Source organism: Danio aesculapii, unplaced genomic scaffold (genome assembly GCF_903798145.1).
Source record: "Danio aesculapii unplaced genomic scaffold, fDanAes4.1, whole genome shotgun sequence".
Lineage (NCBI taxonomy): Eukaryota > Metazoa > Chordata > Actinopteri > Cypriniformes > Danionidae > Danio > Danio aesculapii.
The window spans coordinates 7,501-30,709 of record NW_026613702.1 but is presented as its reverse complement, the minus strand read 5'-3'; the positions used below and the strand labels follow the sequence as shown (position 1 = coordinate 30,709).

The 23,209-nt window shown below is 34.9% G+C and overlaps 1 protein-coding gene across 2 annotated transcripts in view; it reads left to right on the top strand.

Annotated features, from left to right (window-relative positions):
* Positions 1-23,209, top strand: part of itchb (itchy E3 ubiquitin protein ligase b) — a 45,281-nt gene that overhangs the window by 20,056 nt on the left and 2,016 nt on the right. For both annotated transcript variants that reach the window (XM_056452594.1, XM_056452593.1), the window contains exons 12-22: positions 168-296; positions 6,191-6,263; positions 8,082-8,153; positions 8,326-8,414; positions 11,738-11,897; positions 13,489-13,622; positions 14,503-14,643; positions 16,899-17,019; positions 20,646-20,750; positions 22,420-22,516; positions 22,770-22,842. In XM_056452594.1, the coding sequence (XP_056308569.1) occupies positions 168-296; positions 6,191-6,263; positions 8,082-8,153; positions 8,326-8,414; positions 11,738-11,897; positions 13,489-13,622; positions 14,503-14,643; positions 16,899-17,019; positions 20,646-20,750; positions 22,420-22,516; positions 22,770-22,842 (1,194 nt within the window). The remainder of the gene's footprint in view (positions 1-167; positions 297-6,190; positions 6,264-8,081; positions 8,154-8,325; positions 8,415-11,737; positions 11,898-13,488; positions 13,623-14,502; positions 14,644-16,898; positions 17,020-20,645; positions 20,751-22,419; positions 22,517-22,769; positions 22,843-23,209) is intronic.

Sequence of the window (23,209 nt, the reverse complement as noted above, 5' to 3'; positions counted from 1 at the left end):
ACCAGACTAGGCTGGATTAAGCTGTTTTTTCAGAAGGGTCTTAATACTCGTAGAGCAAAACTACTACTCGTAGAGCTACTTTTAGCTTTAAGAAGTTTCTCGAACTGTTTATTCATGAGCTGTTGTTTATTAAACCGTGATCATGTTGCTGTTTGTGTGTCCTGCAGTCTGCTCAATGAGAAGCCTCTGCCTGAAGGATGGGAGATGAGGTTCACAGTCGATGGCATCCCTTACTTTGTAGATCACAACCGCAGAACCACTACTTACATCGACCCGCGCACTGGAAAATCCTCCCTGTGAGTGCAAACACATCCACTCACTCGCTCATTTACAGAGATGGAGCCCTGCTCACATTTCACTCTGCTTCTTAGCATTAGCATGCGGTACAAATCTCTCAGGCCAGCCTCAAAGTCATAACCTAAACTTATTGTCTGTACATAAACATTTCTTGAGTATCTTTGCTGATTCTCTAATCATATTAATAAGCTGATTAATAAGTACGGTTGCATTATGATAATAGGTGCATGGCTGCAGCATGATGCTAGCTTCATTGTTGCGTTCATGGGCTTATGATGTTAGCCGCGTGGCTGGATTATGTGACGTTAGCTTCATGGTAGAATTAGGATGTTAGCTGCATTGTGATCTTAGTTGCAGTGGCAGTGAGAAACTAGTTGCATTCACAGTCGCATTATGATGTTAGCTGCATGGTCCCTACATTATGACAATAGATGTATGGCTGCAGTATGACACTGGCTGCACGGTCGCAGTGTTAGCTGCATTGTAGGATTTGTGTTCTCATTCTCTTGTTATGATGTTCGTCATATCATATATGATGATCATCAGCAGAGTGTTTTTTTGCCATTAGCTGCATGGTTGCATTATGATATTAGCTGCATTACAATGTTAGGTGCATGGTTATAGCATAATGATGTTAGCTGCATGGTTGCAGTATAATGTTAGTTGCATGGTTGCAGTATGATGTTAGCTGCATTTTCGTAGTATGATGTTAGCTGCATGGTCGTAGTATGACATTAGCTGCATGGTCACTGCAGGTTGCATTATAACATTAGCATCATGATCGTAGTATAAGGTTAGCTGCATAGTGGCATTATGATGGTCACATTATGACGTTAGCTGCATGGTCGCATTATGATTTTAACTTCATGGTTGCATTATAACATTAGATGCATGGCTGCATTATGTCATCAGCTACAGGACCCCACATTATGAGGTTAGCTGCATGGTTGCATTATGACATTAGCATCGTGGTCTCAATATGAGGTTAGCTGCATGGTCTCATTATGATGGCTGCATTATGACATTAGCATCATAGTCTCAATATGATGTTATCTGCATGTTGGCATTATAACGTTAGCTGCATGGTCGCGTTTTGATGGTCATTGTAGTGTTAGCTGCATGGTCACATTAGGATGGTTGCATTATAGGATTAGCATCATGGTCTCAATATAATGTTAGGTGCATGGTCGCATTATAACGTTAGCTGCATGGTCGCGTTATAACATTAGCTGCATGGTTGCATTATAACATAAGCTGCATGGTCGCATTATAACGTTAGCTGCATGGTCGCGTTATAACATTAGCTGCATGGTCGCATTATAACGTTAGCTGCATGGTCGCGTTATAACATTAGCTGCATGGTCGCGTTATAACATTAGCTGCATGGTCGCGTTATAACATTAGCTGCATAGTCGCGTTATAACATTAGCTGCATGGTCGCGTTATAACATTAGCTGCATGGTCGCGTTATAACATTAGCTGCATGGTCGCGTTATAACATTAGCTGCATGGTCGCGTTATAACATTAGCTGCATGGTCGCGTTATAACATTAGCTGCATGGTCGCATTATAACATTAGCTGCATGGTCGCATTATAACGTTAGCTGCATGGTCGCATTATAACGTTAGCTGCATGGTCGCATTATAACGTTAGCTGCATGGTCGCATTATAATGGTCATATTATGATGTTAGCTGCATAATCGCATTATGATGGTTGCATTATGATATTAGCATCATGGTCTCAATATGAGGTTAGCTGCATGGTCGCATTATAATGGTTATTATGATGTTTGGTACGTGGTCACATTATAACGTTAGCTGCATGGTCGCGTTATGATGGTCATTATGATGTTAGCTGCATGGTCACATTATGGTTGCATTGACATTAGCATCATGGTCTCAATATGAGGTTAGCTGCATGGTCACATTTTGATTTTAGCTTCATTGTTTATTATTACATTAGATGCATGGCTGCATTATGTCACCAGCTACATGACTTTACATTAAGAGGTTAGCTGCATGGTCACATTACAGTGTTAGCCGCATGGTCGCATTATGACATTAGTGTCATTGTCACAATATGACATTATGTGCATGGTAACATTATGATTATAGCTGCATGGGAAAATTTTGACGATAGCTGCACAGTCGTGTAATGACATTAGCTGTGTGGGCACATGATGTTAGCTGCATGGCTGCAGTTTGATGTTAGCTTTGTAGTCGCATTTTGTTGTCAGCTGCAGTGCAAGCAATCATGGTCGCATTATTACGCCAACAGAGTGGCTTTATCTTCTTTTTACTTATTGATCATCTAATCGCTGATCACTGAATCTGACTCATGAAATTGTTATACGTAGATCATAAATGTAAGTTTTGACCTTGAAGCTGGCCTGAGCGATTGGTACTGCATGCTAATGTGGTTGGGCTTGGAGATGCACAATGCTCTCTTTCAGACTGGACAGTGTGGGTTCATCAGATGTCAGATGCAGAACAGGAAATACAGGTTTCTGTCAAACTGGTTGTATTGTGATCTCTGATGGTGACTCAGCACGGAGAACACAAACACGCCTCTCCAATGCGTCTCCTGATCTACATCAAAAGTTTTTAAGGTGTGACGTGAGGCTGTAGGTCAGGGAATGTGAGACGTGCTGCTGATGTCAACAAACAAGCATCTGTACGCAGTGTTACCATTCATCAGCAGCACAATCAAAGCACGCTATCTACATTAAAGACTTTAAGCAGGGTGTTTTCACCATTGGTAAATTAGTGTTTCATTTCAATAGAGGAATTTTACTAATTATTACAGGAATTTTACTAAAGTGATTCATAGTTATTTGACTTCAAATATTTACATTTAGTCATTTAGCAGATGCTTTTATCCAAAGCGACTTACAAATGAGGACAAGGAAGCAATTTACACAACTATAAGAGCAGCAGTGAATAAGTGCTATAGACAAGTTTCAGGTGTGTAAAGTCTAAGAAGCAAAGCATTAGTAATGTAAGTTTTTTTTTGAGAGAGAGTACAGTTAGTGGTATAGCCAGAGAGGCAGTTACAGATTAGGAAGGAAAGTGGAGACTAAATAGTTGAGTTTTTATTAGTTTCTTGAAGACAGCAAGTAACTCTGCTGTTCTGATGTAGTTAGGGAGTTCATTCCACCAACTGGGCAGATTGAATGTGAGAGTTCGGGAAAGTGATTTCTTCCCTCTTAGGGATGGAACCACGAGGCGATGTTCATTCACAGAACGCAAGTTTCTGGAGGGCACATACATCTGCAGAAGTGAGAGCAGATAACAAGGAGCAAAGCCAGAGGTCGCTTTGTAAGCAAACATCAGAGCTTTGAATTTGATGCGAGCAGCAACTGGCAGCCAGTGCAAACGGGTGAGTAGCGGATTGACATGTGCTCTTTTGGGTTCATCAAAGACCAGTTTGATAGAATTAGCTGGAAGCCCGGCTAGCAGAGAGTTGCAATAGTCCAGTTTGGAGAGAACAAGAGCTTGAACAATGAGTTGAGCTGCATGTTCAGATAGGAAGGGTCGGACCTTTCTGATGTTATAGAGTGCGAATCTGCAAGATCGAGCAGTTCTAGAAATGTGGTCAGAGAAGTTCAGTTGGTCATCAATCGTTACTCCAAGGCTTTTTACCATTTTGGATGCAGTAATGGTTGCCCCATCTATCTGGATTGAAAAGTTATGGTGTAGAGGTTAAGCTGAAGATGATGATCTTTCATCCTGTGTGAAATGTCTGACAGGCAGACTGAGATGCGAGCTGGAACCGAGGGATCATCAGGGTGAAAAGAGAGGTATAGCTGGGTATCATCAGCATAGCAGTGGTAGGAAAATCCATGTTTCTGGATGACTGTTCCTAAAGATGTCTTGTAGATGGAGAAGAGAAGTGGCCCGTAAGATTTAATAATATGTAAGATATCAAAAGCCACTAGAATTGTTATATATTTGCTGAATTATTCATTTGTATTATCTCAGATGTTTGGAAGAATGTTAATATCCTGAGAAATAAGCAGTATTAGCTAGTGAGAAGGAGCGTGTATTCATGCCAATGACGTCCCATACCCTCAATTTCTGCTTTGGTTTCCTAGAAAACAGGGACACTCTAATACATAGGTGGCAACGTCAATTCCTGGAGGGCCGCAGCTCTGCACAGTTTTGCTCCAGTTTAATCAAACACAGCTGATCCAATTAATTAATAATATGCTCTAATATGTTGTGTGTTTTATTAGACTGCAGCATTGGAACAGAATCCTAAAATGTGTTTAGTAAAGCCATAGACTGTGGCATTATAAAATAGGATGTAGTGAACTCCCATGATTCCACATTCAATCACGCTGTCATCAAAATACACCATTGTTTGTAGTGAATACATGCCCTCTAGTGGCCAAAATTACATGCTGATCTTTAATGCTGAGTTCAGACTGCATGATTTTCAAAGTAGTCGTGTCACAGATGTTTTCACACTGCGTGACTGTCTGGGTTAGCGTTCTGTCAGTGGTGCGTTTACACTGTAGGATGGATCGGCGACAGAATCACAGACCACTTTGTCCAAACTACATCTCACAACCAAACAAACGCCAGAAGTGACATGGAAACAATGCGAGGTCTAGTGGTATATCTTTAGTTATTAACTACATACTGGAAAAAGAAGGCTTTAGCTTTAGAAATGTGTGCTCACCTGGCTTTTGAAGACAATTAACAATCTCTCCTCAACTCTTTTTTTACTTTTCGACCTGGTTGTGGTATTGCTCAGAAGACACGTCAAACAGACACTGTGCTCCTGTCAAATTTACACTAGTTTTCCTCCATTTCTTGGGTCCAAATAAACAGAACATGAGCGCTTTTGACTTCTCCCCCAGCTTCCAGCTGGCCTGCAGGTACAAATACTAGTGGACGCTGCTCTCTCATTGGCTGTAGGTGATCGCCGATGTGATTTTCAGTCAGAACTCATTTCACACGGCATGATTTGAATCGCCGACAGCTCCAGATATTCAGCATGCCAAATATCTCACTGGTGTCTGCGACTCATCTGCGATTCTCTCAGATCGCGTCCTTGATAGTTCACACTGTGTGATCGTCACTCATGTGTACGAGCACCGATTTGCCTGTGTTTTCAGCCATTTGTTGGCGATTTCTCAACCTGTCGTCGAGTCAAAATCATGGAGTCTGAACTAAATCATAACAGAGACGATAAAAAACTCAAGAAATGTCACCTTGGATCACTAAACCTATCATAAGCTACTTAATTTAATTCTGAATGATTAATTTTTCCATTGATGTATGGTTTATTTATTGGGAATGGACATTTTGGCTGAGATTAAACAGTTAAAGCATGATAAAACAATTGAAAATCTGGAACCTAAAGGTTAAAAATGTCTCAATAATATTGAGTTAAGTCAAATATATATTTTTTTTTTAATTATACTTTACTTAATACTTTAAATTTATTTATAAAATAGAATTAATCAATTGCGGCCCATAATTTTGATTTCAGTGCATCTCTAAAATGGCATGTTCTTAGCAATGCACATTACTACTCAAAGCTTACATTTTTAGCATAGTTACTGTAGGAAATACACAATATATCTTCATGAAACATGATTTTTATTTATTATTATATTTATTTATTTATTTATTTATTTTTTGCATAAAAGAAAAATGTTGACCCATACAATGTATTTTGGCTATTCCCATGAAACTTCCTGTGCAACGTAAGGCTGGTGTTGTTCTCCAGGGTCACAAAAATATAATGTTATTCTTGCCTTTTGTTAAATCTCTTTCAATATACACTAAAGAATCAAATTGTGTCACATAAAATGTCATTTCATTGATGTTGTAGATTTAATATCCTGCCCAATATAAGTGATTTTTGTCTCTTCTCTTCAGTGAGAACGGCCCTCAGATCACATACGTACGAGACTTCAAAGCCAAAGTTCAGTACTTCAGATTCTGGTGTCAGGTGAGCCTTTCCTTCAGTTTTAGCTGCTTGTGTGTGTTAATATACAGCTGAAGTCAGAATTATTCGCCCCTTTAAGCTGTATTTTTTCGATAGTCTACAGCAGTGTTTCCCAACCCTGTTCCTGAAGGCACACCAACAGTCTACATTTCAACCTCTCCTTAATCAAACACACCTGAATCATCTTATCAGAACATTAGAAGAGACTCCAAAACCTGAAATGAATGGGTCAGATAATGGAGACATCCAAAATATGTACTGTTGGTGTGCCTCCAGGAACAGGGTTGGGAAACACTGGTCGGCAGAATTTTCACAGTATGTCTGATAATATTTTTTCTTCTGGAGAAAGTCTTATTTGCTTTATTCCGGCTAGAATAAAATCTGCTTTAAGCTAATTTAGTTGTTTCGATAGTCTACAGAACAAACCATCATTATACAATAACTTGCCTAATTACCCTAACCTGCCTAGTTAACCTAGTTAAGCCTTTAAATGTCACTTTAAGCTGTATAGAAATGTCTTGAAGAATATCTAGTCTAATGTTATTTACTGTCATCATGACAAAGAGAAAATAAAAACCATTATGATTATAAATGTGTTGAGAAAATCTTCTCTCCGTTAAACAGAAATTGGGGGGCAAAATAAACGGGGGCGAATAATTCTGACTTCAACAGTATATAGATTAATTCTGATGTTTGACGAGCAAATATCTGAAGTTTGTCAGAGCAGTGTTCATAGTATTGTGAGATGGATGTAATTTTATTTAATAATAATCTTTGTTAAACTGTTCAAGATTTTTGAAAAATACATTTTAATTTTTAAAATTTAAGTTTTAGTGTTTTTGTTTGTGTATTTTGACCTTATCTACTAGCTGAAATAGAATAAGTTTATTTTAGTTTTATTTATTTACTTATTTTTATTTTATTTGTATTAGTTTAATGCCATTTAAATTTATTTATTTTTATTTTGTTTTATTAATTTATTTTTAATTTATTTTATTGTTAATTTATTTTATTTTATTTTTGTTTGTTCATTTATTGATTTATTTTATTGTTAATTTATTTTATTTTATTTTTGTTTGTTCATTTATTGATTTATTTTATTGTTAATTTATTTTATTTTATTTTTGTTTGTTCATTTATTGATTTATTTTATTGTTAATTTATTTTATTTTATTTTTGTTTGTTCATTTATTGATTTATTTTATTGTTAATTTATTTTATTTTATTTTTGTTTGTTCATTTATTGATTTATTTTATTGTTAATTTATTTTATTTTATTTTTGTTTGTTCATTTATTGATTTATTTAATTGTTAATTTATTTTATTTTATTTTTGTTTGTTCATTTATTGATTTATTTTATTGATTATTTATTTTATTTTATTTTGTTTGTTCATTTATTGATTTATTTTATTGTTAATTTATTTTATTTTATTTTTGTTTGTTCATTTATTGTTTTATTTTATTGATTATTTATTTTATTTTATTTTGTTTGTTCATTTATTGATTTATTTTATTGTTAATTTATTTTATTTTATTTTTGTATGTTCATTTATTGATTTATTTTATTGTTAATTTATTTTATTTTATTTTTGTTTGTTCATTTATTGATTTATTTTATTTATTATTATTATTATTTGTTTTTAAATTATTTATTTTATTTGTAGCTTATTGAAAAGTATCAAAAATGGCTTTAATTGACTATAATAAACCTGATGAATATTATTTTTGACAAAAATAAATATGCTAAAAAAATTTCCATGTTGGATCTTTTTAACAAAAAAACTGCTGTTTTGTTTTTATTTGTACTTTTTTTATCATAGCAATTATCGATGCCGCAGCACATAAAGATCAACGTCAGCCGCAAAACTCTCTTTGAGGACTCATTCCAGCAGGTACTGCAGTCACACTCCGCAATTAACCATCACTATCTTGTACAATCTTGACTGATACTGTATCATGTATTAGTTGCTCTAGCATTTAAAAAACGTTTAAATGTTTTTTTTAGCCTGTAAATGTCTCTGAGCTGTGAAATGATGTTATTATGGTGTTTTTTTTTTCCTGTAGATCATGAGTTTTAGCGCTCAGGATCTGCGGCGCAGGCTCTGGATCATCTTTCCTGGAGAAGAAGGACTGGATTATGGAGGAGTGGCCAGGCAAGTCTCACATTCACTCTTGTTTATTGGAAAATAAAGACACGATTGAGCCATTCTTGAGTACGACTAGGCTGATAAACTATCATATCGAATCATAATAAACTTTATATCTTCAACTAGTGGTGTAATGGATCACAAATCTCACGATTCTGATCACATTACTGTTTTTGAGCCACGGATTGGACCATTTTTCAGATCAGCAAATAAGGGGAGGAGACAAACGTCATCCACTTTCCATTTATAAGTTGTTTTCACATGACGTTATTGATGACACGCGAAATTCAGATGGAGGGCAGAAAGTGGTTCTACATAGGTATCGCTATCAGAACACCAAAATATTTCTGCTTTAAGTTGTTTGTACTTGTTTAAATTGGCCATAATACGAAATGCTGACGGCAACGCAGTGGCGCAGTAGGTAGTGCTGTCACCTCACAGCAAGAAGGTCGCTGGTTCGAGCTGCGGTAAATGGGTAAGCTAAATTGTCCGTAGGGTATGAGTGTGAATGAACGTGTATGGATGTTTCCCAGAGATGGGTTGCAGCTGGAAGAGCATCCGCTGCATAAAACATATGCTGGATAAGTTGGTGGTTCATTCCGCTGTGGCGACCCCGGATTAATAAAGGGACTAAGCCGAAAAGAAAATGAATGAGTGAATGAAGAAATGCCGTCCCCCTCACTTTTTGAGACAGACCATTTAGAAACAGGCGAATAATAATTATATGAATGTAAAATTTTGGATCTCATTCAGCTGTCCCCCACACTTTTAAAATGTTCGCTACGTCCCTGATTTCCAGCATTTATTATCATCTAAGCTTCCCATTCTTAAAAGTGGCACTGGAGTGTAATAATACCTATGAACAGGGTTTTACTTAAACACCTGCCAAATGCGGGTAGATTTCAGATGTGGTGGGTTAGACAGCCTCTCCCACTCTCCACTTTGGCTGGCTGAAACTCATTTTTCAGTGCTGGCTCGTCATCACTAAAGATTAGACTGTTAGTTTATGACCGTTTGTCTATATGCGTACAAATGTGATCTTAGAATCGAGAAGCAACACGATCGACAACACAGCTTTTCACGCGAACAAAAGAAAGCAGGTGAACAACGAATGAGAGGATCACGCGCACGGTGAGACAGGCTTTCCTCACTCATTAGTCGCGTTTCCACTATCACTTCCGGGGCGTAATCGGGCCAAAGCGGGGCTTCCTTGGGGCCAGCGTCCAGCCTTTTTCGGCCCGCCGAATACCTTGGGCCAAGGAGGGCCAACTGGGGCTTCGGGGCGAGGTTACGTACAAAGGCGGAGTTTTCCTGTCAGGTAAAGAGGAGACAAGATGCTTTCTTCCCTTACATTTGTTTTGCTATCGCGCTTGATCAACTCACTAAGAAGAAGAAAAAAATCTGTGTTGGAAGTAAATGCCGCCGAACTCGAATGTCCTTATCCAGGGATCGCTGTCTGGCCTTACACCAACAGACCACAAACAGTAAAAAAGCAATCGCTTCGGTGTTCTCCATCTTCCAGCTCTCGTAGTGATGCCAGGTTGTGTTTGTGGTTATAATTTGAGTTTTTTGTTCCCGCTGAAGTGGGCGGGTTGTGTGACGGGTTGTGTGACGTTTGATTCGGGGGACGTTCTGGGGGCGGTGTTTGCGTGACGCGCTGCGAGCAACTAGCCCGACAGTGGAAACGCGACATGATTTCGGCCTCATTTCTCAACCTCCCGGGCTATTGGCCCGGCCTGGCCCGATTAAAGCCCTGGCTCGCACTGGCCCGATAGTGGAAATGCAGCTATTGACGAGGGCTTTAGTGTCGCGCGCACAGATGAGTGTTTAAAAGCTCCTGTACCGTTTCCTCACTCGAAGCAACCGTGCCTGGAAACGAAACTAGTGCGGTGCTCGTGCACCCACAGTCCTTCAAGAGCTTGAGATTCTTTGTAAGCAGCAGCAGTTGTTGTTGTCGCTTTCGCTTTCCCCATTCTTTGAACAGATTATTAATTGACCTAACATTAATCGTGCGTGCGTCATCATCCTTTCATTATCGCGCACAGAATGTTTTATTACCCGCTTTCTTTTGCTTGCTGTTATTTTTGTTAATATAGTTTAATAATCATCCTTTACAATAATATTGCTTTAATATGTTGTTGAATGCATAGTTAACTGGTGATCTGGGATCTTGAGCCAGAACAGACCACTGTGCATAGTTTTAGATGCGTGAGAATATATATATATTTTTAAATGTCAGCTGTTTTGTTGAATAAAAAGTGTATGTATACAGCAGGATTTTGGTTGTTTTGACACATTATTTATAATATGTGGCAGGGAAATAATTAGTTTGGTGTGGCCAGAGGAAAAAAAAAGGTAAATCCTTCTTGTGTTGAGCCCTGAAAAGTCCTGTGAAAGAAAACCAATTGCACTTGTTTATGAAAGCATTTGCTCGTGCTCATTGAGTAAGCTCATAAACAAAAAACAGGTATATGAATGAGGAGGCAAGTGGAAAAAACTGAAAATCTAAATGAAGTAATTTTAGCATGCAGCAACCCATGCCAAAGTCAAATTTATGCACATAAAATATATTTTCCCAACAACAAAATTGTGGCTAGTGAAAATGGCGAGCGGCTAGTAATGGTGGAAAACTACTAGCCACAGTGGCTGGTGATCAAAAAAAAGTTAAAATCAAGCCTTGCCTATGAAGTATCTGTAGTACTGTATACATTTACCTCTTGCTTTCTTTTATATATTTTCCACTGTGAGAAAGAAATCTATCCCTGGTATCTTTATCTAGATCACTGCTAATATCTTTTAGCCAAATCAGTCTTAATGTTTTGGTTTTAATCATTAATTTTTGAACTAAGTTTGCAAAACGTAGATACTTTTTGAAGTTGATTTGGGAACTTGTAAAATTTTTCCAACATATTCCTATTCTGTGCCTTTGGGGACCTTTTGTTTCAAAACAGTGTCTGATTTGTAAGTATTTCCAAAAATGATCTTGTCCTTCTAATTTAAACTTTTTTTTCTCCAAATCATCATAAGATATTAGTTTACCACTCTTAAATAAATCATTTAAAGTATGTATACTTAAGCCAACGACCCCAAAAAAAAGGCTTTTTATTTCCAATTTTGACAAACGTATTATTTTTTTGTCATTTTCAATTAATGATTCAATAATCAATGATTCAATTAATATTATTCAATAATTAATAATAATTTTTTTGGTTGAAAGTTTTCCTTAACACTTTAATCTATCCTGTTCGCTGTTTTTAAATTAACTTGAATCCTGCTTTACCTTGAGTGTTTTCAATTTTCAAATATCCTGTGTGTGTGCTGTGTTTCAGAGAGTGGTTTTTCCTGCTGTCCCACGAGGTCTTGAACCCGATGTACTGCCTGTTTGAATACGCCGGGAAAGACAACTACTGTCTGCAGATAAACCCCGCCTCCTACATCAACCCCGACCACCTCAAATACTTCAAGTTCATTGGTCGCTTCATCGCCATGGTAATGTGCACTTGCCATATTTGGTCATTGTCTGATTTAATTCCAACTGGTGTTTGTTTTTAATAACCCATATTTCCCGGCTTTATTTGGTCAAATGTAAACATTACAGTAACCATTCGCTCAATTCAGGAAACTGATCTCACAACATGATTTAATCAACATTCCCCAAGAACGTAAATGTACTCAAATTAGCCCAGAGACTAGTACTTTAATATAAGGTTTCATTAGTTTATGTGTTTACTAGCATAAACCAAGTATAAACAATATTCATGGAGCATTTATTAATCATAGTTCAGCTTTTACTAATGCATTATTAACATCCAAATTCATAGTTGTTAACATTAGATAATGCACCGTGAGCTAACATTTTCATTAACTAGCATGAACAAATACTGTAGAAAATGTATTGTGCATCGTTTGTTGATGTCAGTAAATGTATTAATTAACATTAACTAATACAAACTTATTGTAAAGTGTTAACCGGGTTTTCATTGGTTGTCCCTCTGCCAGATGTTAAAGGCATATACCAATACAAATTCAAACTATGAACATCAAAAATCAAGCACAACAATAACACTATAAAAAGCCTAGTGTTCACAATGTTGATTATTAAGAAGCCGTTTCCAAAAATTATACGTAAATTATTTAAAAGATACACATTCTCCAACAGATTGTGGTGTCAAATTCGACTGATGCGATGCTCTAAACGGGGAAAAAAACAGGCTTGACCAAAATAAGTTGTTCTATGGAGCTTAAAATGTGCCAAAACAATCTTAAATTGAATGGTGTTAATGCTTGGTTTGACTTTTCGGTGATCATCTACTCTTCCCTAATTTCTGGTTTTAAATTTTAGGAATATTGAATTTGATGTTTCTGAATTTCTTGAAAACTTGAAACTGTATTTTTGCAAACTGAATATTTGCAGGAATTCAGAACAAAAAAAAGTATGACGTTTTTTTGAAGAAAGTCTGAAGAAATTATGTCTATAAAAATCTTCCTATAAAAAAACAGTTGTCTTAAATTTCAGATGTTCAATATTGAGGTTAAGAAATTCAAATTCTAAACAATGTTTAATAGAATATAATATTCAGATTTATTAAATTACAATTGTTGATAATTAAAATCAACACCATTCAAATTCAGATTGTTTTGGCATATTTTCAGCTCCATACTGACCTGCTTTCTGCGCACTCTGAATTTCATAATCTAAACTTCTGGTTTTCAATTTTAGAAAATTGAATTTGATATTCTGAATTTCTTTATCTTGAAAACTTTCATTTTTACAAACTGGATAACTGAAAATATGTCTATAAAACTCTGACTTAAAGAAATGATAATTATTCAAATAAAGAAATTCAAAATAATCTTATAGAGGTGTATAACATTCAGTTTTTTTTTTATTTACAATTGTTGATAGTTCAAATGAACACAGTTCAAATTCAGATTGTTTTGGCATATTTTAAGCTCCACATTTTCTAAGTGAAATAAGTGAATTATTATTATAGTTTTTAATTATTATAGTTTAACAAAATAAGTTGAGGTTAATATTGTTCACATAAATGCACTAAATAATGATTCCTGATTCCTGTAGGCTTTGTTTCATGGGAAGTTCATCGACACAGGATTTTCTCTGCCATTTTACAAGCGCATCCTGAACAAGCCGCTGACTCTGAAAGACCTGGAGTCCATCGACCCGGAGTTTTACAACTCGCTCATCTGGATCAAGTCAGTTTCCAACTCATGAATATTCATTAGCAGTGTAGCAAAAGAATGCTAATATTAATATTATTAATAATAATAATAATAATAATAATAATAATAATAATTATTATTATTATTATTATTATTATTACCATTATTATTATTATTATCATTATTATTACTATTATTATTACTATTAATGTTGTTGTTGTTGTTGTTGTTGTTGTTATTATTATTACTGTTAATAATATTATTATTATAATTATGATTTTTTTATCCTCATCATTTTTATGATGATGATAATAATAATAATAATAATAATAATAATAATAATAATAATAATAATAATAATAATTATTATTATTATTATTACCATTATTATTATTATTATTATTATTATTACTGTTAATATTATTATTATTATTATTATTATTATTATTATTATTATTATTATTATTATTATTATTTTTTTTTTTTTTTTTATCCTCATCATTTTTATGATAATAATAATAATAATAATTATTATTATTATTATTATTATTATTACTGTTAATATTATTATTATTATTATTATTATATTATTATTATTTTATCCTCATCATTTTTATGATAATAATAATAATAATTATTATTATTATTATTATTATTATTTATTTTTTTATTATTATTATTATTATAAACCAAAACATTTATAGCATCAGTATTTTTTGCCCAATTTGTTATAGAAACATATGTTCTCTACATATTTGAGCTCGTATATCTGTTTTCAGTTTTAAAAGATCCTTCACACATGCTTTAAACACATGTAATATTATTTTAGATTGTTAACTGATTGTACGCTAGCTTCCTGATATCTGAACAGCAGCTCAGCCTCTTAAAGTGTGTGTGTGTGTGTGTGTTTCAGGGATAATAACATCGAGGAGTGCGGCCTGGAGATGTTTTTCTCAGTGGATAAGGAAATTCTGGGTGAAGTGTCGACTCACGAGCTGAAGCCGGACGGAGGAAACATTCAGGTCACAGAGGAGAATAAGGAGGAGTATATCAGGTCACCAAACACACACACACATGATTATTAAACACGCACTAACAACACACTTAGCCTGATACTTTAAAGGGGACCTATTATGCAAAAGTCACTTTCATACAAGGTTTAAACACAGTTGTGTGTTAACAGTGTGTGAATATAACCAGTTTCTAATGGTAAACATTAGTTAATTGTGTTGTTTATAATCAGACTTGATAAAATCAGTCTGCAGAAACACTTAGATTGACATTCTCCCTTTGTACGTGTCATCAGAGGGGGAAAGCCCCGCCCACTAGTAGCTATCTCTCCCTCATTAGCATAAGATGTTAGTCTTGTTTTTGAATCTGCCACTATGCTGACCCACAGGCATTTGTAGCTCCGCCCTCTTTTAAAAGCAGCACAATCTCATTTGAATTTAAAGCGACAGTCACCAAAACACCACAGTTAGGATCAAAGCCTGAAAGGGTCAGTTTCAGAGAGTTATAAAACATTATTTGTGTGCTATTTTGAGCTGAAACTTCACACACACACACACACTCTTCGGACATTATTTTACACCTTGTAAAAAGGGGCCTAATAGGTCTTCTTTAATACCCCTGATGATGATGATGATGATGTTGTTGTTTGGATTTTAGGAGTCTGCCATTTACAATATTACATATACAATCAAAGAAATAGCCATGCAATTATTATATGAATATGATGAATATTAATTTTGTCTTAAATAACAATCAATGCTTTTTTATTTATTTAATTGTTTATTAATGGTTTATATGTATTTAAATTGAGGTTTTGTAAGTATTTATGTGTTTGTTAAATTTGTAGATGTAGGTGATAATATAAACATCATAAAAAAATTATATTAATGTAAATGTAACTTTTATTAAAGTATATTTATTATAGTAATAATCAAAAATCAATGATAAATTACAAAATCATTTTTATCATAGATCTTAATGGACGCAATAAAATTATAAGTTTGAATAATATTAATATTGTCTACAGTAATATTTTTTATTATTAATGTTTATATACTTTAATTAAAAATTTGTGAATATGTATACGTTTCTTATATTTGTAGATGAATATAATAAAATAAATGTTTTAAAATGTCATTTATTTTGTTAATTTTTAAATATTTATTTATGCAATTAAATATATTATTCATGGGTACTACTTTTTTACTACTACTATCTATATATATATATATATATATATATATATATATATATATATATATATATATATATATATATACACACAAATATACAGTTGAAGTCACAATTATTAAACCCCCTGAATTATTAGCCCTCATGTTTATTTTTTCCCTCGATTTCTGTTTATCAGAGAGAATCAGAATCAGAAAGAGCTTTATTGCCAGGTATGTTCACACATACGAGGAATTTGTTTTCGTGACAGAGCTTCTACAGTGCAATGACAGAGACAGGACAAAAAACAGATAATAAATATATAGAGAAGAAAAATAGAAGTAAGTAGTGAAGATTTTCAACACATTTCTAATCATAATAGTTTTAATAACTCATCTCTAATAACTGATTTATTTTCTCTTTGTCATGATGACAGTAAATAATATTAGACTAGATATTCTTCAAGACACTTCTATACAGCTTAAAGTGACATTTAAAGGCTTAACTAGGTTAATTAGGTTAACCAGGCAGGTTAGGGTAATTAGGCAAGTTATTGTATAATGATGGTTTGTTCTGTAGTTTTAAAAAATAGTTTTTTATAAAATTCAAAACTGCTTTTATTCTAGCCGAAATAATCCAAATAAGACTTTCTCCAGAAGAAAAAATATTATCAGACATACTGTGAAAATTTCCTTGCTCTGTTAAACATCATTTGGGAAATATTTAAAAAAGAACAAAAAAGTCAAAGGGGGGCTAATAATTCTGACTTCAATCAATATATATATATATATATATATATTGATTTTTTTTATTTATATATATATATATATATATATATATATATATATATATATATATATATATATATATATATATATATATATATATATATATTTATATTTATATATATATATATATATATATATTTTTTTATATATATATTTATACTTATATTTTATTTGCAATTGGTATTAAAAAGGATTATTAAAATCAGATTTACTGCAAAAATGGATGTAAACAGATTAACCAAAGTTATCAATACTGTCATTTGTGCAGGGCAGATGTGCTAATAGACCTGCGCAGATTTGCTTGTGTTGTAAATGTCTTTGTGTTTGTGTGTGCGTTCAGGCTGGTGGCGGAGTGGCGTCTGTCTCGCGGTGTAGAGGAACAAACTCAAGCTTTCTTCGAGGGATTCAATGAGGTTCTTCCACAGCAGTACCTGCAGTATTTCGATGCCAAAGAGCTGGAGGTGAGAAGAGCTGATTAAAAACATCACAAATATCTGCACACAAAGTCAGCATGAAACTGAAGCTGCAATAGTCTCCTCTTCTCTATTGAGATTTACAGTTGAATCCTTCTGTGGGATTTTTTTTTTTTGGAATATTTTCAAAGTGAAGCGTTCTTCACAGTATATTTATGTTATATTGATTATATTAAATATGTGTGTTGTATTATGTTATATTTATTATATATTCTACTTTTTTATTAATTTACTTTGACATTTTTTGTAAACTATTTGTAAGGTCAATATTATTAGCCACCTTAAGAAATGTGCTGTTTTCCAATAGTCTACAGCAGTGTTTCCAAACCCTGTTCCTGGAGGCACACCAACAGTACATATTTTGGATGTCTCCCTTTTCTGACCCATTAACTTCAGGTGTTGGAGTCTCTTCTGATGTTATGATAAGTTGATTCAGGTGTGTTAGATTAGGAAGAGGTTGAAAATGTGTACTGTTGGTGTGCCTTCAGGAACAGGGTTGGGAAACACTGGTCTACAGAACAAACCAGTGTTGTGCAACAACTTGCCTAGTTAACCCAATTAACCTAGTTAAGCCTTTAAACGGTACTTTAGAGTGTTGTGAAACCCCCCTCTTATAGTTAAGGTCCACCTCAGAATTTTTTTCCAAAAATGCTTCATGATGGGCGTGGAGTGCTGTGGGCAGAGGGAGGAGTGGGCGTTATAAAGATAATCGTGTCTATATAAACACTATAAATGAGGAGGACTTCTCTTGTATGGATAATTCACCTTTTTAACCCAAAGAATGAGCAGTCTGTCAGATGAAGAAGAGCCGGAGTCAGAGATTTAATTAAATAAATGAAGTTTACTGAAGATAGTTTGCAGTTTCATCAGCAAAACCCAGCTCTGAAGACACTTGGGTCTCACAGCTTGGCAGCTCTACCTTGCCTTCGGAAAGCATGTGTGCTCATGAGTAATTAAGAAGCAAGGTCTTCTCATAGGATAAGAAAACTCCGCTATGAATAATAATGAGAAACCGACTCATCATCACTCTAGATTCGCGTTACATCACTGATTCTAATCCCACCCCAATACTGATTTTAAACCCGGAAAAAGAAATTAGCTGACAAAAGCTCCCAATTATCCAGTTTTCCCCACAGTTAAAGCTAACAGGTGCTAACATTGTCTTAACTGATGCTCAACACACACAAATCTGTTAATATCTCAAAGTACTCCAGGGTGTCTTGAACCTTTAAGCTTTTCCTTTTGTGTTTTGTGAATACAAAAACAAACTGTGCCTTAAAGCAATTTTAAATATCAGTGTGTTATATAAAAAATGCATTGACTCATCGATATCTGTAGATCTATATATATATATATATATATATATATATATATATATATATATATATATATATATATATATATATATATATATATGTATATATATATGTATATATATATATATATATATATGTATATATATGTATATATATGTATATATATTAGTGGTGGGCCGTTATCAGCGTTAACATGCTGCGTTGACGCAAGACTCTTATTGGGGGATTAAAAAATATCGCCGTTAATCTATTCTCAAAGTTGGGTTGGGAGCTGGGTCTATTCTTCGCAAGCTATGATGACTTTCACCTTGATATTTTAGCGTGTACTGTATGTATACCTATGAATTGCACTGTAGGGGGTGGGAATGAGTCTTCGAACTTGTGTGTATTCCTTCTGTGAAATTACCACATCAAACGTGACGTGCTAACATGGATGCAGTTCACTAGAGTGAATCTGATTAATGTTAGCTCCACATCTAACTACCAGGCACTTGTAGAGTTAATGCGTTCCAGTAAAACATATACAAATAAAATGGAGCGGGTGCTTTGAAAGTAAACCGGTGAGCCATCTGACAAAAAAGTGCCCTTCTGTGTCAAATCAGCAGGATGCCCTTCTGGATCTTTCACTTACTTCGAAGACACTACTGACTACACTTACATGGACATCTGTAATCTAGCTATTCGCCTTAATAGACAATAATAGAATTACAGTGTTTACGTGAAGTGCTTTCATGTAAGAGTTTCCTGTAATTTTGGGTGACTTTAACTGCAGTTCGGCAGTTTCACATTCACTCATGAACATTTCATTCATGCCCCCATGACAAACTGGGGTATTAGACGCAAATGAGGAGTAAGGACTGGTGAGAATGTTATGGAATTTAATAACGCACACCGAATGGAAAGAAAAAACTTCTGCATTTCACGATGTATGTGTGTGTGTGTGTGTGTGCGGTCTTTTACTGACAGCCGTCTGTGTGGATCTTGTCGGAAATTATGGCGTAAAGTCAATTTCAGATGATCAACAGCATCAACAGAACTTAAACAAATTAAAGCTCCTAATCAACAAATAATGCTTAAAGGATCAAACTAAACATATATATATATATATATATATATATATATATATATATATATATATATATATATATATATATATATATATATATATATATATATATATATATATATATATAAAGCCTCACAAAAACAAAGCCTCCACACACACACACAAAAACACACTGTTCTAGTGGAGAACTGCTGCTTAAATGGCCACTGCTTTTCTCGTCCTCCAATCACAGAGCGGTTCATAAGTGGCAGCAGGTGATGGTCATTAGCTCCTACTAGGGTGTAGCAGAGAAAGAAAAAAAAGAAAAATACAAAACAGAAACAAATACGTCCTGGGACGTAACAATCACCAATTATCATAGTTGAACAGTTTCTCAAGCAGTTTGTGATGCATTTTGGAAACAGGAGATGAGCCCTTGGTCTGATGCGCCACCTGGCTTGAGAAACCCGTTCTCAAAGACTTACTTTTAGTCATTATTCGGGTAGCACACATATTCTGAATGCCTTCGGCAGAATTCAAATGAGCCATTTTAATTTACTGGGTGAGCAATTTATATGTATACACCTTAATAAAATGGGAATGGTTGGTGATATTAACGTCCTGTTTGTGGCACATTAGTATATGTGAGAGGGAAAGCTTTTCAAGATAGGTGGTGACCATGGTGGCCATTTTGAAGTCGCCATCTTAGATCCAACTTTTGTTTTTTCAATAGGAAGAGGGTCATGTGACACGTTAAACTTATTAGGAATTTCTCAAGAAAAACAATGGTGTGCTTGGTTTTAACGTACCTTTATTCTTTCATGAGCCCCCTCACATATACTAATGTGCCACAAACAGGTCATTAATATCACCAACCATTCCCATTTTATTAAGGTGTATCCATATAATTCCAAGGTTAATTCCAAGATTACAGTGAGATTAATCCAGATTTCAAAAATTAATCTATGCCCACCTATAATATACATACAAATTTTGTATATGCCACGCTTTGTTCAAATGTAAATAAAAAGTGAGTTTTTTCCCCACAATGTAGCCTCTTGTACATCATCGTCTTATCTTTTGGCAGAAGCATGTGTCATTTACAGTCAAAGAAAAAAAAAAACTTGCCGGTTTAACAGAATTTGACTAAGTATGAACCATTTCGGGCTTGACTGTATATGTGGTCTGAATCTCATTTCCAGTCGCAGATGTTGATGACTTAGCAGTATTTAATGTGTGTTTGTGTGTTGTAGGTGATGTTGTGTGGGATGCAGGAAATCGACCTGAACGACTGGCAGAGGAACACCATTTACCGACATTACACCTCCTCCAGCAAACAGATCATGTGGTTCTGGCAGGTAATGAGATTAATATAGGCGCCACCTGCTGGAAGAGAGTGAATTAGTTTTGTATGTACAAACTTTGTGTGGATCATGATGAAAATGTGGCAGCATGGTAGCTCAGTGGCCTTACAGCAAGAAGGTCGCTGGGTCGAGTCCCGACTGGGTCAGTGGTCATTTCTGTGTGGAGTTTGCATGTTCTCCCCGTGTTGGCATGGGTTTCCTCCGGGTGCTCCGGTTTCCCCCACAGTCCAAACACATGCGCTATAGGGGAATTGATGGACTAAATTGGCCGTAGTGTAAAAGCAAAGTGTCAGAGACCCTTAAAAAATTAAAATGTTTAACATTAAAGATTTTATACCGTCAATCAAATGAACTTAAACAATTAAAAATGGTAACAAATATTTATTTGGGCCCGAACTACAAAACCCAATTTAAAACAATTTCAGTATTAGTTTTGCTTAATTTGCACATTAGTTTGATCATGTATGAATTTAACTATACTGTATAAATATTATTATACCTATAGGCCTATATCAGTGGTTCCCAACCTTTTTTTTTTCTGAGACCGCCTTTTCTCCATGAAATATTGTAAGGCCTTTCTCCACATTTAAAGATATTCTCATATAAGTTTGCAGTAATGATGACAAAAAATGTAGTTTTCAAACAAACGATCTGTTTATTGCTATATCTAGATATGTTTATGCACAAATAAAAGCCTAATGTAAAATAAAGCCTAAAGCAGAACATCAGTAGGCCATTTGTAAATGAAAGCGTAAGCCTTTATATTTTTGTATTGATCAATACATAACTAGATAGAATAGACAGAGAGGGATTGATCTGTGCAACAGCTGCTGATGAGCTGCACGCTGCAGACACAGCCAGTGTGAAAGGTAAACGCCTGCGCGCTGCTTCTGTTCTCCATGAAACAGGCGTGACTCTTGACTACTTTGACAAATACACACTGACATGGCTGCATTTTGGTGCAGTGGATAGCACGTTCGCCTCACAGCAAGAAGGTTGCTGGTTCGAGCCTCGGCTGGGTCAGTTGGCGTTTCTTTGTGGAGTTTCCTCCGGGTGCTCCGGTTTCCCCCACGTGTGGTACAGGTGTATTTGGTAGGCTAAATTGTCCGTAGTGTATGAGTGTGAATGGGTGTGTGTGGATGTTTCCCAGTGATGGGTTGCAGCTGGAAGGGCATCCGCTGCGTGAAACATATGCTGGATAAGTTGGCGGTTCATTCCGCTGTGGTTACCCCAGATTAATAAAGGGACTAAGCCGAAAAGAAAATGAATGAATGACACTGACATTGCATGTTCACACAGAGCCCAAAGGTGGGAGGTCATGATTGGGTCAGCCCAATGTCAATTAAGAAAAGAACCAATGGGCTGCAGATTATGTCACATGGGCCAATCTGTCCACAAAATAAAGAATCTTGCTTTCAAACCGTCACAGATCACAGCATCCTCAATTGATTAGGCAGTAAAAAACAATAGGCTGTTTTTTTGGGCCGATCAGATCATAAGAAGATGATCAGCCCTGCCCAAAAAGTACATTGGCCCAGCGAGAAACTGCCCAGTCTGCCAGATGGCCAGTTCGCCCCTGGCTGCAGTAATATCAACATTGTTTAGCAAGGAATGGCTGAAATTGATGATGTTTAGGTTTAAAGTTTTATTCTTTTCACTGTAGTTCATTAAGGAGATGGACAACGAGAAGCGCATGAGACTCCTGCAGTTCGTCACGGGCACCTGCCGTCTGCCTGTCGGAGGATTCGCAGACCTCATGGGTGAGTCTTTCTGCATTTGTGCATTTTTATCCACATACTGCATAAAAACTAATATATTTTATACTGTACAGAAGTTTTATTATTATAGAGCATTTCAGTGTGAGGATGCCATGAGCCCATGCACATTTCCTGCTTGTTGTCAAACTACTTCATAACTGTAACAAGTTCAAACATAGCAATTCAATAATAACTTGACGTTAAAACAGCTAGGACTTGTGTTTGTTTACATCCCTCATATGTTTGTCTGTCACAGGGAGTAATGGACCACAGAAGTTCTGCATCGAGAAAGTTGGCAAAGAGAACTGGCTTCCTCGGAGCCACACATGGTACATAACCTGACATTCATAAACCTCATCTACATTATACAATAGGCTTTTTTAATCTGTGCACACATATTCAAATTGCATTTTAAAATAATTACAATAATAGCTGACTATATAGTATCTTTAACATTATTAATAGCAAATATTAGTATATGTGTATGTATGTATATATATATATATATATATATATATATATGTATATGTATATATATATGTATATATATATATGTATATGTATATATGTATGTATATGTATGTATGTATGTATGTATGTGTGTATATATATATATATATATATATATATATATATATATATATATATATATATATATATATATATATATATATGTATATATGTATATATATATGT